Below are 16,485 nucleotides of genomic sequence, written 5' to 3'. Positions count from 1 at the left end.
GATTTTCTAAAATAAAGATTATTCTGCATATTCGAGAAGCCTATTTAAACTGTTTCAAAAAATTATTGTTTTTCTTAAAATTATTACGTTTAATGGTTTACAATCCAGAATCTGAATAATTAAGTTTCAGTAATGACTGCCCAAATTAAACTCACTAATATTATATTTACTGGAACACCATCCCTTACTGTGTGGAAAGAGTTGACACTTGTCATCCTAGTCAGTAAGAATTTACTCTGTTTAAGGTGCAGAGATACAGTTCGCTTTATCGCAAAAGGTGAGCATTATTATGACCAAAAATCCTTTGAATATCCACTGCTTTCTACGGTAACCCCAGAAATAACTCTAGTATATATGATATAGGTTGATTTCTTGCACTAGATAACTTAATTGGTTGATTAGCTTAGCTTGGGCTAGCTTAGACTAAGCAATAGTGCAGGCCCTTATTTATCAATAAGGTTTACGGCGGAAGATGTCCACAAAATTCAAGTCTAATAAAGGGCATAAAATGACTGAACATTATAGTCGATATGACTTGTCCTTAAGAAAATACTAAAATCATATCTCGGTACAGCAAAACAAATTTCTGCAAGCTCTATGAGTATGATTACAATACTAGGAAAATGGGCTTTCTATGGTATAAACCTATGGCAATACAATGCTGGTTGTCAATAATGGATGGCAGTGGCAAAACAATGCTGATTATCAATAATGGAAGTCGCAAGTACAGTTAGGTTAGGTCAAGCCTGGCTAAGTAATTCTGGGGTTTACTGCATTACATGTTCGGCCAATGTAAAATAAAATTTAGTTTGAAGTTTATTCCAAGTGGAAATCAGTAATTAAAATAATGTGTGCGTGTGAATGCAAGATTTACCTTAATTCAGTGGCATGCACACATATTAAGCTTTGCCTAGCCTAGGTAGAACGGTCTGCGCATTTGTTTTTCTAATGGAAAGTCAGAGGGTCACAATAAGTTCTTATGATTAATCTCTCCTAAGGATCTCTTCTACTAAAAGGTCATAAAGATACAATATGGGTATTACAATTAATCTCTCAAATATTATCAACATATAGAATAAAGGAAAATAAACTCCAATCAATAATAAGTGTATAGGCTACAGCGTATATACTAGGCTAGCCTAGGCGAATTGCTTCAAGTAAATTGTATAGTGCTCGGGATCACTAGTCCTCTTGATATGCCAAATGCATAAATAGGGCCTATAAAAGGTTACATGACAAAAACATTCCAGTGCAGAGTAACATGCAACCTATAACTGACAAATACAACAAGCTAGTAGGCTACGTTCACACTTACATTTCTTGAATTGTTGATTTTGTTTGGTGTCATACCGATGCATGGGCAGTTGGCAGAGCCGGAATAACACTACAAAGTGAAACTAATAAAATTTAGTATTTACGGTAGGTAAATCACTAAGCAAACGAAAAAAAAAAAACGATTTTGGGAGCACCCAAACCCTTGTTGTAGGAGTTTATGTCAGCTATGAAGAAACCTCTTTGCTGTAGACTTTGCCGACTTTTTTGGGCTGAAGGTAAATGGAATTGGTAGACGAAAACGTTCACGGTTTTCAAGCAACACTGCCTACCAGCAAATGAAAACCATTTGTGATTAATTTTTATAAGAAATAAAAAAAAAATTCTTTACTATTTGTCCAGTAGTTTGTGAATCTTTGAAGTAAATTCATTATTATTATTATTATTATTATTATTATTATTATTATTATTATTATTATTATTATTATTATTATTATTATTATTATTATTATTATTATACAGCTTTGGGAGCATTGAAATGATTATTTAAACTTTTATCCGTGAAACATGATAAACCGAAATGGGCACGCTCTGAGTAGTAGTATTAAAGTAGTTTAACCAGACCACTTTCAGCTCTTATAGGGCTGGCCCGAAGGATTAGGATAAAAAATACCACATAGGCAGACGTTCTCAAAAGTGAATGGAAGGGCCTGTGCTGAAAAGGGACTTCTGATTCCTGTAAGATTTAGTTGTGGTTAACACTTTCAGACTCAGCGGGGGTTGGCCCAGGTAACCGTGGTAATTTGTGTGAGTTAGTCACTTTAATTCTGCCAGACACCTTATCGGTTCTGCTCAATCATATTTTTTTCAAACCACTCGTTCCATATGAATAATAATATATATTCTTTATAAAACATGTCGATAAACAAATTAATAATGAGTTGCTGGGCAACAACTTCCATTACTTAGTACGAGAATTTGACCTATTAATAGTTATAATGAGGCGTCTGTTGATGAAAAAATATATAAAAAATGGTCTTGGAGTAATGAGGCGTCTGTTGATGAAAATATATATAAAAAATGGTCTTGGAGTCAATTAGTAGAACTATGATTATATTTTACGTAGAATAATGGTAGAGAAAACCAATCATCACCCATTTATATAAAGTAAAATATTATATGCAATGTGTATAGATACGAATTCTCTGTCTATAGAACCTGGCTGACCACTAGTTAGTAGTAAGATGCCAGTCCTGTGATATTAGTGATGCCACAACCAATCGTATTGATGGTCCAATATACCCAACTGACTGATGAGATATAAAAAATTTACGTACGACAATGCCTCCAGAATTAACAGTACTAAACATAATATCACTAAACTCACTAAAGTATACATTTGTGTGTGAACCGTACCAACAAAAGCTATCGGCACTTTCCACCATATCGGTACAATTTTATTGCAGAGGTACGATCTGTATCAGGTAGTAGAGCTGTTAGGGTTTGCGGCCAGCGGTACACACATACACACACACACACACACACACACACACACACACACATATATATATATATATATATATATATATATATATATATATATATATATATATATATATATATATATATATATATATATATATATATATATAGCCTGTAATGTATATAGGCCTATATATATTATACTCTATTATACTCGTATACTGCCTGCACATGGGCCTTTACCATTTACAAAGTGATAATCGCTTTACACTTATCTTTTAACCTCTGAATGAAGGATGAGCTTATTGTAAATAAAACATTCTCAGCATTAGCTGATTCATATACCTACACTGGAGACTCATCATTAGGATGTTGTCCCACTATGCGCTATATCCAAATTTAACCTTGGACAATTTCCATCTTATCATGTCTTCCTTTAACCATACATGGTTCAGTACATTGTATCTTTTGACTGACTAATTCTTTTTGGAATAAGTCATTATGCTATGCATCTAGCAGTACATTGTCTCTTTTGACTGACTAATTCTTTTTGGAATGAGTCATTATGCTACGCATCTAGAGATATGCTATTATATATAGTCGATTCCATTAAGTCAAAAGGTTCCGACATCGTACTTGGCAAACAGCTGACCTAGACTGTTTTCAGATTCGTGCATAGCCTAATTAGATAGCATAGGAAACAATTGTCTGTATGATTTGAATAGTAAATTATGCAGGAATAGCGAAGAATGTGGTTAATTCATTTGGTTTTAAGTTTTTCCCGAACGGATGCTGGAGTATGTTGCATAGTGGATCGGGGGAGGGGGGGGGGTGGCGGAATGAGGAAACAACTTCCACCATGCCATTTAGTTTTTGTCAAGTAATCAGCCACAATGAATAACCAAAATTATTGCAACATCATGTATTTGGCGGACATTAATCCAGAAATAAGGAAAGGTATAAGATAGCCTAATGTGTATACTGTGCTCCTGGACAGAATTTCTGTGTCGGCGATGCCTTCTTAATATTGGTAGTAATTATGGTTTAGAATAGATCATCACTGGAGTGTATTCAGTTAGGCCACCTTTCCTAAGTTGTTTCAGCGCAGAGCTTTCGCTGTTACCTTCATTGCTTGTGGCCTCAAGCTTGAATGACTATGTTTTAATCATTTTGGTGAACACCAGCGTCATTGTTTTAATGTCCACGATGTCACACTCCCCGAGTCCAGAGTTTCACACCATGCCTTTTATTTCCTTTATATTACCTTACCCCACTTATGGGTTGCTTCGTGGCAAGGACCCTGCTGGCAAAAGCAGCTTAATCTAAACCAACCAACATTGGTCTCTCGTTCCCTTTACTAGAGAGCTTTGGAAGGGTTATTCTAGTAGTGTTGCCTAAACTTTATTAACTCTACCTAATTAGGACAGATGTTTAGGGGATATTGAAAAGCGACTTTAAAATAACCATTCACCATTTCTCAAATATTTCCGGCAATTCTCTGCTCTTGTTTGTTTATGTATGTATTTATCTTTTGTTGACTGGTTTATTTTAAGATGCGCATTTTTTAACTGGAAATTTATCTGCTCATGGCAGATAAATACATTTCTCACACATGAGAATTGTGTTCCTTAGAAGACTCCTTAACAAACAGCCATTTTGGCACGTTCCATTTGAATGTGTACTTACTAATAATAAAGATATAATCCCTAACAAGGTCTAAACGTCTTAGGTGCCTTGTGCAAGCTGGAGAATGGCATGGGACTAGCTGTCTCATCCTACAAAGACTTCCAAAGACCAGAAGATTGTTACTCCCTTATAGGAAAAAAAAGTATATTGTTGAAATATGACACTCAGTTACTTTAAATGAATTTGCAGTCCGGGAAGTCGACATAATTTTATTTATTTTTGACAACTAATGGCAGAAATTGCAATCTTTTAGCACCTATGGAAATATCTTAGTGGTCCTCCTTCGGGAATCTAAAATCAGTCTTCGAAGACTTGTGTCTATGTGAGAGGCATTAATGTTGTTATAAAGGATGGGTAGAATTGCTTAAGTACACAGGGACCCTTGGAACATAATTATTATCATAGCGTCAGACAGAATTTGACTAACTGATATAAAAGCCGAACAAGCTGTTGCTATTATTTCTCTTTATTCATTCTGTAATTCAACCTTTCTGTCTTATTGCGTTTATTTTGAATGTATAAATATTCTTGGAGTTATCTCCCGATTTTTCCCTCAGTACTGTTCCCAATTTTCTAGGTAGCAGTAAATATGACATATTCCTGAGGAGGTAAATTTCTTTCTAATTTACTTCATTCGACTGTTTAGGACAGGTAAACATAAAAAGAACTCTTACAAAGTATCAGTTTAATCAGGTAACTACTTTATGGCCTCACATAATGGCTGTTTTTATATATACAAGAGACGGTGGAAGTCTGTGAATATTGCAAATATCCTTACAGAAAGCAACAGATTATTGTTGAATAAAGAAAGAGAGAGAGAGGGGGGGAGAGAACTGAGAGATAAGAAAAGAATCTGGAAAAACTGGATATTTTTTTCAAACAAAAGTTTCCTGTGGTTCGGCGCACTCAAAGTTCAAAGTTAGTCCTGTGCATGGGAAGGTATGAGTGCGAGAAGAAAACTTTTTATCTAATCGAAACTAGTGAATTGTAAAGCTAATCAGCCGTATCTAATTGTATACTCGAAATATATCAGTAGACACTAAATTAGCATGAATAAGGTCATATGCAAAAACGTTCTTACGGCGGGGTTTGGAGGAGAAACGTTAGTCAATTATCATCACGAAGAGCTTCTATCTAATATGAAGGTATTTGACGTTGTGGTTGCTCTCATTTCGTTGAGGCCTGTGGTATGACTATGTCAAGGTTAAATATTAATTCAGAATAAACATCATGATTTCTCTTTGGCATGGCTCGCCTGATGGACCGAGTGACGGCCAGCAGGAGGGCCACTAAACACAAATGTAGAAACTTGTACATCGAAGATGAATTCTGAATACATTCACTTCCACTTTTATGTTTAATAGGGTATTGTAAACAGGTGAATATATTATGAACACGCATAGTTAACGTTAGTAACCGAATCTTAGTGAAATTCCTTGAGATGAACTAGCTGTGCTCCAAGATCTTCTCGATAGCCCAGACACGCCCCTCCATTGTCAACGAAATTTAAATTACTAATGGCATCATTCCTCTCTGCATTTAATGGATAATTTTTCCACCATCGGAGATTTTGAATTCGGTCGGTAAAATCATCTGCGATTGCAACACCAGCACTATAATTTTCATATTTATCACTGTACTCGATTTATGTTTCATTGTAGATAAAATATTCATAGAATCAATCACTCTACATCGGAAAGTAAAACGGCAGAAAATTTCATAAATCCCAGAAAGTTCCTAAAAACAATCTTCAGTAAAATTCCCACACGAGGAGAAACGGGGCTACAGCTTCTTGGAGGACAGCGACTCTTCGAAATTACAGCAACCACAACGAAGAAAAGATTTACTTAGAATCTAAAAAAAACTAAGCATTATGTACAAGGGTTAACGCTACTTATGATAATGCCAAAAATCACAAGTGGACCTGTCTCCACTAACAACATTCAAATAGGCACAAGAGTGGGATTCGAGTTCTTGTCTCGTGTTCATACACTCATATTTGTCGGCAGAACTTTCGCTAATTGTTCATTCTTATCACAAATTTGGAGAATTCGTAATGCCTGGAGAGTAATGCCCAGATTTCCAGAATATTCTTGCAAGGCCTTGTCGAACATTCTTCAATCAGTACCTAGGAAGAATCTCCAACACTGTGCAAAGTAGCTAGCATTTTAAAGAATAGCACTTTTTTTTTTAGTTTGGACAAACTTCAAGAACTTTTTCATACTGTGTAAATTCAGAATGTTTGCAAACTAAATGTTCAGGAGCATAGTAAAGAAAATAGTTTTTTTTTCACTTTCAGAATAATACTGATGCGGGGCTAGCAAGGAGTTCCACATTCACTTCGTTAATCACAGACCCGAGTGAGAGACTGAATCTTCTGAAACCACTGCTCACAATATGATGAATTCAGAGGCCAGATACCACTTAGGTGTGACGAAAAATGCAGAGTAGCACCAAGAAATGCCCTGTTGTTCAGAACCATCAGAATGTCTCCCGTGATGCAGGTCCTTGTGAATGGGTCAAGTCTTGCCAGTTCAGGAGAGAGACAGGTGGGTTCCTTCTGAAATTAAAAACAAAATTTAAGATCAGAATGTTTTGAGAGTAGGTGTAAATAGTCTTCCAATATTTTAATATTTTCTAAAGCTAATGGCATGTACAAAGGTAGCTGAGGTCAAATTCAAATAGCCAGTGTTTTGATTCCGTGAGGTACCATAAAGAAATAATGGTTTTGGACAGTTTGCCCGAGTTCAGAGATTCACACCAAGCCACTCCTTCCCTTTAACATTCTAACTCACTTAAGGAGCACCTCGGGATTAGAGTCCATGTTGGTTTAATCTAAACCAGCCATCAAACCAAGAAAATAGCATTATTTTCAAACTATATTTATAATGGCTGCCAAATCGGTGGATATTGAAAATTTGCGAAATTTTACAGGAAACCTCATGCAGTCCAGATTCTGAATTGGTAGTATATCATTCAGCAGTATGTTATAAAAGTCCAGTTTTAGATTAATCTGTTAGAACATCATCTGTATCTGTGAAAGGATCATGTTTGCGAAAGATGGATTCTTGATGTGACCGATAAGAATAAGCTAGAATATTCACTGCTGAAGGACCTTGATATTTTTCCCAAATCATGATTTTGCACCGCATGTTAACTTGACCCCCAGATATCTGACATTTGCCGGCATTTGTGTCGCATTTAAATGTAGATCCTTGACATTCACTGCCTCCAATTTTTTATAATTTCATGTTTCTTTCTTATTGACCTTCACACTTAACTTTTGGCTAATATATCAAGCATCTGCTTTTTTATGTTCAGATATGATATTTCGTCCTTCTTTTAGAAAATAACTGTGTGGGCTCATACCACTGTCAGCTCATACCAGCTTTCTCCTTCTCTCGAATGTGGTTCTATACCATACCCGTTAAATCACGATTTTTCTCCATTCCTCGCATGAACGTCACTAGTTGTCACAAGAGCAGACCATCCTTTTGTCTTGGTGAAAACGACCGTTGCCTGAAGGTATCTTAAAACGTTTCCGTTTTTCGTCAAATCTTTCATCATTTTTTCTTTCTTTTGACAATTTAATTTTCTTTTATGGGTGTTAATCAGTTCTTGTTAAACTAAGTATACTTAACTTTTAACCTTTTAATTCTGCCAGTTTTACCACTTGTTTTCAGCTTATTATGATTAGTCACAGCTCTCCTAGGGTATTTTTAAATCTTTCATTATTTTTTCGAAGGGTATTAGATTTATTTTACCACTGTTAACAGCTCTCTAGGGATGGCCCGAAGGATTAGATTTATTTTACGTGGCTAAGAACCAATTGGTTACCTAGCAACGGGAACTACAGCTTATTGTGGAATCCGAACCACATTATAGCGAGAAATGAATTTCTATCTCCAGAAATAAATTCCTCTAATTCTTCATTGGCCGGTCAGAGAATCGAACGCAGGGCCAGCAGAGTGCTAGCTGAGAACGGTATCCACCCGTCCAATGAGGAACTTTTATTGGTAAGAACATAATATAATACAGACATCCATTTTTCACTGTCAGTAGGTTGTTACCATCACCACTCCATGATCTCTGTTGGGTTTGCTACGTTTATGGTTTGTCGGATCTTTCCTAGGTAGTGATCCCCAGCAAAGTTCTGGGGCCGTTATCTGGGACTAATATTTCTTTGGGGTCATTATCTTTATGATATTTACAGACTTTTGTTTGTGTTTTTACGGTCATCCCCAATGGACTTGTACTGGACACACCGCAAAGGTGGATACATACAGGGTTAAAACCCTTGGGGGTCACTATCTAGGAAAGATCCGGTTTGTTTGTGGCAAAGGCCTGTGCTGGCATAGGCTACCTTAATCTTAACTAAGCACCTCTCCATAATGCAATGTGTACTATGCCTAGGAGTAATCATCATTTCTTTTACAAAGGTACCTACAGCTTTGTAATTGCAAGTTGGTCTGTTGATAAAGAAATGAAGTTTCATTATTATACTACTTTTTTTTAACAGTGACAAGCAGTGATCAGATCCATTTCTTTTATTCTGAAAACGAAAAAGTGTAATTCCAAGGAGCATATCTTTAAGAATCTGTTTAATTTCAAGTCTAAGTACTTTATACAAGAAAGAAAATGCCAGTGGCCAAACGTACTAAAATTAGGTTTTGTCTCACCTTTATTATTTATTTTGTCGTTTTTCCTGCCTCTACCCGAGGAGGAGACGTCGAATGTGCGGATAAGCGTTGGATCTCATGAAGGCTCTGTAGTCGCTCTTGTTGAACAGGTCAATTACTGATCAGACAAAAAATGAGTCATTAGCATGCTATGAAAATGTTACAGTGAAATTACTTGTGGCCATATATACAGGTGATGTTTATTTGCTGTTGAATTTCATATTACATTCAAGTTCTTGTTTTATATATCAAAGCAGACACACACCTACACAAACAAACCCAGAAATCTCTAACCCTCCCCTCCCCCCACACACACACACGAAAGGTGAAAGGTTCTTCATTTATTCACGACTTGAATATAGGGTTGTAGTGATAAGCATACAGAAAAAAGTGTGAAGCAGTCGAGAAGTTAGGACGTCATTGTAACACACACACACACATATATATACACATATATATATATATATATATATATATATATATATATATATATATATATATATATATATATATATATATATATATGTGTGTGTGTGTGTGTGTGTGTATATGTGTGTGTGTGTGTGTGTGTGTTATATGCCTGTGTGTTTGTGTCAATGGTTCGATTTGCACTCACGGTTACACATTGTGTTTCATATAAGTGATATGTATATGCAAATAAAGAATAGGTTAGGTCATTTATGCTTAGCAGCTTTACTCTTTTGCTGTCCTGAAAGCCACCATTTTTATGATAATGTTTAAAGCCAAAGTAGTTTTAATATGTTTGTAGTCTATGCGCCTGACTTCGGCCTGGTTAAAAAAAAAAAAGAAGCCCACTCCGAGTCAAATATAAATTTTTTAAAGATAAAAGGGCTCATGATTGAAATATACTTTTTTTGGCGAAGAGATCATTCGGCAATAGACGTGACGTAGGTATCTAAAGTTATAGTCACCCTTGTAATGCAGTCGTTTTCTAATGTTAGATTTTCTCATTTTCTTTTATAATTTTAGGCAAACTAAACTTAATATGTGTGACGCTGATTGTGTTAACTTTTGAAATACCCAGAGGAGTTTGTTTCATTTATGTGGGTTATCTTGCTTTGAGATAATATTATCATCTTTTTCGTAACTGAGCTAGAAAAATTTGCACGTCCATTCCCGCTGGTCTTTAGAACTAAAGAGAAAATACTTGAAAGTGGTCACGTTAAAAGATAATGGTAATGATTTTTGCCTTGGTATAGTTCATCGAAAGACTTTGAAGGTACTTTAAATGGCGATTATAGGAACTCAGTAATGAAGACTTATTTTAATTTGTATATCTCGAATAAAATTTTTGTGTTGGTTTATTTGCCTGGGCCAGAAGTTTCTTTTTAAGATCTTACCACCGCACAAAGTCATCGCGGGACCATGCTGGTTTTTGGACAGTTTAGCCCGTCTCTGTCTCTGTAACATAAAAAAAACTAACCTTCTATATCCGCCTCGAACCCTGTCGGCATGACTTTGTTTCCCCTGCCGTCATCGTACACTGTTATTCGAACTTCAGTCTTGGCAAATATTACGTGTGGACGAGTTCCAGCCTGAAAAAAAGGTATAAATAGTTACTTGTAAACAGAGAGAGAGAGAGAGAGAGAGAGAGAGAGAGAGAGAGAGAGAGAGAGAGAGAGAGAGAGAGAGAGAGAGAGAGAGTTGGTAAGGGATCATGCTTTTAAAAAGTTATGATAGTTATAATCTCATTTTTGTGAATTTGAGTCCAGCAGTTGACTCATAGTTAGTTATCAAGAGGAAAATCAGATCCGTTTGATTTATTAGAACTACTGGTTAAACATTAGTTTAACCTTAACTTATTAATGGAGTCTACATGTTTTAATTCTTCTGTGTATTTTATTGTTTGTTAAATTTATCATATTAAAAACAAAATTAAACCCAGCCATATATAATTTGTCGGAATGCTTTTATTTTTCCAGGTGAGTAAATTTTACGTGATATGAAATGGTTTAGATATTTGTGGTCAGCATGTTGCACAATTAAATTCCTTAAATGCTGACGGCTGCACTTATTCATAGTACTAACCCTTATAGCAACGACTGTCCCTTGGCATATTTATAACTCTGGCCCCTATTGCAGCGACTATCCAGTCATAGGTAGTTTTTCCTGAAAATGGTATATTCAAATAACATGGCCTACAGGTCCATACCTGCCCAACTCTGTTGCCACACCACCTAGCATCGTACCCATTGTTCTCTCTCTCAACCTCAATATAGGCGCCGTGGCAGTCAACGGTGTAGGCCGCCGACAGGTTGTGGAAGGTCATCAACAGGTAGAGTCCTGGTTCCGTCTGAAAAAGAATAGTAATGATGAGAAATAGCACATTAGAGAATAATGATAATAATAATAATAATAATAATAATAATAATAATAATAATAATAATAATAATAATAATAATAATAATAATAATAATAATGAGCCAGTTTATTGAAAATAAAGGCCCTCATGCGTTGCTGTCTTTTTTTTTATATATATCAGACTACCCAAAAAATAATTTAATTGAAAATAAAGTCCCTTTGAAATTCAAAAATTCCTAAATTCAAAAAGAAATAAATGGACATGTTTACTAAACTAGTCGTGCATGGCAATGAAAAACCAGAAAAACAAGGATTGAGTCTTTACAGAAATTACAAAGTAGTCTTATGCTAAAGAAGAGACAGATTTCTGAAGCAATACCAAGAAAAAGAGAGATACAGTATATCCCTTGTCAAAGACAGCAAGAAAATAATTTTGGAGTTTTCAGCAATACGTTTTCCACGTAAATCCAAATCTCAAACCCAAAAGACCAGCATCAGCCTTTGATTCTAATTGTGCCCTTTAGACCCGAATCTAATGCATTTTCCACATCCTTTGCAGACATAGACTCACCCTTATGTTCCATTCGCAGAAGATCTGTTCTCCTTCAGCAGGGGCTGACCGTTTGAGCCTCTCACCCTCTCCCGGGGTGGTTGGGTCCAAGAACTTGCGCAGGAGTGCATACGGCAGGCTGTTTAGGTACCTGCGGGGAGACGCATCGCATGAAAACGATTGATTTGTAACAGTCTATAACTTTGAGGCATTGTCGTAAGGAAACCTGATAAGTTTTTAAGTATTCAAGGTAAGTATTTCTGAAATGCTCATACGAATAAATATTGTACTCTCCAGAACACACACACACTGTTATGGAAAAAAAGCGGCTTTTTGTTTTCAAACTCTGTGTGTGTGTGTGTGTGTGTGTGTGTATATATATATATTATATATATCATATTTTTACCAGAAATATATATAATATATATAATAACCACAGTGTCCTCTTAAGTTCTCGTGTCCTCTTAACTTCTCGAATTCTTCACACTATTTGGGTACGCTTGTCACTACATAGGCTTAGATCCAAATCCAAGAAAATTAAGTAATTCTGATGTCCGTAGCTGGATTCGATCCCGCATCCATAGTATCAGAACGAGGTGAACCAATGCAAGAATATTAATTAATTATGAAGTCCCAGAATTACTTCATAATTTTGCATTTGGACATAATGCTTTGTAGTGACAATCGTACAAAAAAAGTGTGAAGAATTCGAGAAACTAAGAGGGCATTACGGTTATAAAAATTATATATATATATATATATAAATATATATATATATATATATATATATATATATATATATATATATATATATATATATATATATATATATATATATATATATATATATATATATTATATATATATATAATATTAATAATGTGTGTGTGTGTGTGTGTCATAATTTCAGACCTCAATTTTAAGTAATGCTTGTCTTTGATAAGATCCAACAATAGGTTTCCCCTACTTATACATGGAATTATACCTTGTCAGTTTCGATTCCCGAGCGAGCCTAAACGTTTTAGATAGGTCCTTTTATATCTCAGTCTCCCTGTTCACCTAAGCAGTGTCAGTGAATTATTACCTAGCAGTTGGCTGACTATGGAGAAAGCACCTTGCAAGGAATATATATATATATATATATATATATATATATATATATATATATATATATATATATATATATGTATGTATGACTTTTTTATCAATCACCGTGATTCATATTCCAGTAAGCTAAAAACGTCAAACCTCGGGAATTTTTTAGTTGATTAAGTTGTCGTCTCGTGGGCTCGAACCAGCGAAGACAAGAACTCAGGACTACAGTGGACGCATTTTAACCCACGAGACGACGAACTTATTATCAACTAAAAATTCCCCTTCGGTAACATATATGAAAATATATTATTTCCGAGGTAGAGCGAATTGGATATTAAAGGACGTTTGAAGCTATTGATATATATATATATATATATATATATATATATATATATATATATATATATATATATATATGTGTGTGTGTGTGTGTGTGTGTGTGTGTGTGCCCGCGTGTGCTGTGCTTCTGTGTGTCTAATCTCCTCAGAGAGAGAATGGCCACAGAAATTAGTTATCCTTTCACACAATAAACTTTTGGGATGATTTTGCTTGCATCGTGCTTCTCCACCTTAGCCGTTACTCACTATAACTGCTAGGTAAATAACTCACTGCTTAGGTGAACAGGGAGACTGAAATATAAAAGGACGTTTCTAAAACGTTTAGACTCCCGCGGAAATCGAAACTGACAAGGTACAGTTTCATGTAAGTAGGGGAAACCTATATTAGATCTTATCAACGAAATATTCGACTCGATGAGCAAAGGCAAGCATTACTAAAATTAGTAGGTACGAAAGTAAACGAAATTATCGTACATCAAACGATGTCAAGTTCGTTAATCATCGGAAAAAACCTCCTCAGAAATGGTAAATATTATTTATATACATGAATATTCTGTAGTGACAGTGAACAACAGAAGATTAACTCAATTAATCTGTTGAACAGATCTTGACATGGAACCTTTTACACAGTTCAAAAATCCCGCGTCATCCAACATTAGTTTATTTTTCAGTTGCCACTTTCGTCATCACGGAAGTAACGTGTTTACGTATGAAGTGAGCGTTTCGCCATTTTTTGTGATTTTCATGAAGGTTTGGAACTTCAACGGATATTTCGAAACGTCTACACAGTCGAGGATTGGTTACATAACAGAATACGTAAGGAACAACTGGCATTCGTCTGATTTTCATGGTAAGCGTTCACTGGCGTTCCCCAGACTCATTTCACCTCCGTTCAAGATGACCCAATGACAACTGGAACGCACCAACCCCGATATTAACCTCTCTTTGTGTAGTCTTTAATCACTTTACAAAAATTGATAAGTAAATTTTAAGGTAGATGTGAAAGATTTTAAAACTTATGAATAAATTACTACAAATGAAACCATGGGGGTGTACAAGCCGTTGGTGTCTTTTAGGCTAGGCTAAGCTAGCAATGTTCTGGCGGGCTCTGGCTCTAGGGCAACCCTTAAAAACGTATAAGCCAACGGATTTTGATCAGTCACATTCTTACTCTCTTTGTTGTAACACTGATTGTGTTATTATCATTTGTTGATCAGACCTTTGTTGCAGCATGCCTGTAAGTTATGAGAGTTTTACCCATACTACTGTAATCAACTTTAAGTAGGTCTAGATTTAGGCTGCAGGATGTGAGCACTTGACGTTAGCACTTTTTAGATATATTACCAAACCATACTCTGCCACGTTTACGTTACGTTAGGAATAGGTTACAGATCGCTCGATCGAAAAACGTTCCTTGTTAGCGTAACAACAGAAAACATCGATGATATAGTGCAGAACTCATGACTGATAGTTTACGCTTGGGAAGTGAGGTTAAGGCGAATATTCGTCCAGATGGTTTTACTTCCCTCGTAAGTAGGGGCTCCGTTTGATGTAACCTACTTTATCTTCAACCTTGTCTGTTATCATATCGAACCGTAGAGAATGTTATAAAATTACTCATGGATTGAATGTTGTATTTTTTGTTGACTGGCATTTCAAGCTTTACTGTTACTGATATAAAGTATAAAAACAAAGTTTGAGTAGTTTAGTTTACAGTTCAGAGGGATCTCGTTCCGTCTCCATACGGATGACTGACGTTTCGTACTTTTTCGTTTTGGATAATGTAAAATTAGCCTAATAAAAGCGAGGGTTTTGCCTCTGGAGCAGCCCTTACACATGCCATGATTGCCATTTTTTTTACACTCATTCTTGCTATAAGTACGTTTACTTTATTTTTTTAATGTAAATAATGGTGAATAGCCTGTTTTTTTCTCATAAACTGTCAACTCCATCTGCATGCATTCCCCTCATGCCGTAGCAAAAATATCACTGTTTCCCTCCATTGAAACTTGAAGGAAATACATGCAATTGCGTAATGCGATGCGTATACTCTTAATACCATTAATGTAAAATGTGCTAAGTGACCGAAGTAATCAGCTGCCATTAAATGATGTGTTTAAACGTTTAATTTTCGAACGTGTGTGCTGCTTCGTTGATGAGGTGACTTGTTTTGGTAGGAATGTCGTCAGGTGCTGAAAAGAAACTATGCCTAGTGAAATTATTGTGCCTTATAAAGTTCTGCCATGCCAGTAGTATCTCATGTTTCATTTTAATACGACCAATATCCAGAGAAGCAACAGCCTTCTCTCTCTCTCTCTCTCTCTCTCTCTCTCTCTCTCTCTCTCTCTCTCTCTCTCTCGTAGACATAATGGAGGAGCCTGTTAATATGTTAGAAGATATTGCTATTGCTAGATTGTTTCTTACAAGCATTCATGCAATACAAACGTCATTTTCGTTAAATATTAAGTTACCTCTTTTAGTTAGCAGCAAAGAACTGGTAAATTTAATTTTGAATAAGAGAAGGATCGCGAGAAATATATATAGTCAAGTAAAGAGAGAGAGAGAGAGAGAGAGAGAGAGAGAGAGAGAGAGAGAGAGAGAGAGAGAGAGAGAGAGAGAGAGAGAGAGAATTGGTGATGCTGCGACTGGACTGATGCATGTCTTACCATCTTTGAAATGAAATTCAGTTGACATTACGGAATCGTTATTACAGCGATGATTTAGCTGTGGAATAACAATCCTGAGGCCAAATTTAAGGTACATTACTGATAATATCTTTCAAGGACAAATCCAGCAGGTTTTTCCCTAGAGTTTCGACTTTCGTGTAAAAATCACCACGATTTTGCCGAGGCATGCCTGCTATAATGCTGATTGATGGGCTTATTTAGTGCTTATTTTCCCATCGTTCAGTTATTTTTATTTCGACTTTTAGAGAATAACCAAATAATTACACTTCACTTGAAAATTGTAAAGTAGGTTAAATTATTATTGTTTAAGGCTTTATTTAAACACATGTTATCAGCATGATCTATGACCGGGGTGATATTGTGTACAGTAAATT

At 35.7% G+C, this 16,485-nt stretch overlaps 1 protein-coding gene and 1 long non-coding RNA gene across 3 annotated transcripts in view; both read right to left on the bottom strand.

Moving 5' to 3' along the window:
- Positions 1-1,610, bottom strand: part of LOC136838651 (uncharacterized) — a 129,097-nt gene extending 127,487 nt beyond the window's left edge. For both annotated transcript variants that reach the window (XR_010853068.1, XR_010853067.1), the window contains exon 1: positions 1,316-1,610. This is a non-coding gene — a long non-coding RNA (uncharacterized lncRNA). The remainder of the gene's footprint in view (positions 1-1,315) is intronic.
- Positions 1,611-5,110: 3,500 nt separating this feature from the next.
- Positions 5,111-16,485, bottom strand: part of LOC136838648 (serine-rich adhesin for platelets-like) — an 85,402-nt gene continuing 74,027 nt past the window's right edge. Inside the window, exons 5-9 of the mRNA XM_067103960.1 lie at positions 12,013-12,142; positions 11,293-11,433; positions 10,564-10,675; positions 9,120-9,237; positions 5,111-7,000 (exon numbers count right to left, since the gene is read on the bottom strand). Coding sequence (XP_066960061.1) covers positions 9,152-9,237; positions 10,564-10,675; positions 11,293-11,433; positions 12,013-12,142 — 469 coding nt within the window. The 3' untranslated portion in view covers positions 5,111-7,000; positions 9,120-9,151. The remainder of the gene's footprint in view (positions 7,001-9,119; positions 9,238-10,563; positions 10,676-11,292; positions 11,434-12,012; positions 12,143-16,485) is intronic.

The sequence above is a fragment of the Macrobrachium rosenbergii genome, chromosome 5 (assembly GCF_040412425.1).
Source record: "Macrobrachium rosenbergii isolate ZJJX-2024 chromosome 5, ASM4041242v1, whole genome shotgun sequence".
NCBI lineage: Eukaryota > Metazoa > Arthropoda > Malacostraca > Decapoda > Palaemonidae > Macrobrachium > Macrobrachium rosenbergii.
This window is presented reverse-complemented; position numbering and strand designations above follow the sequence as displayed.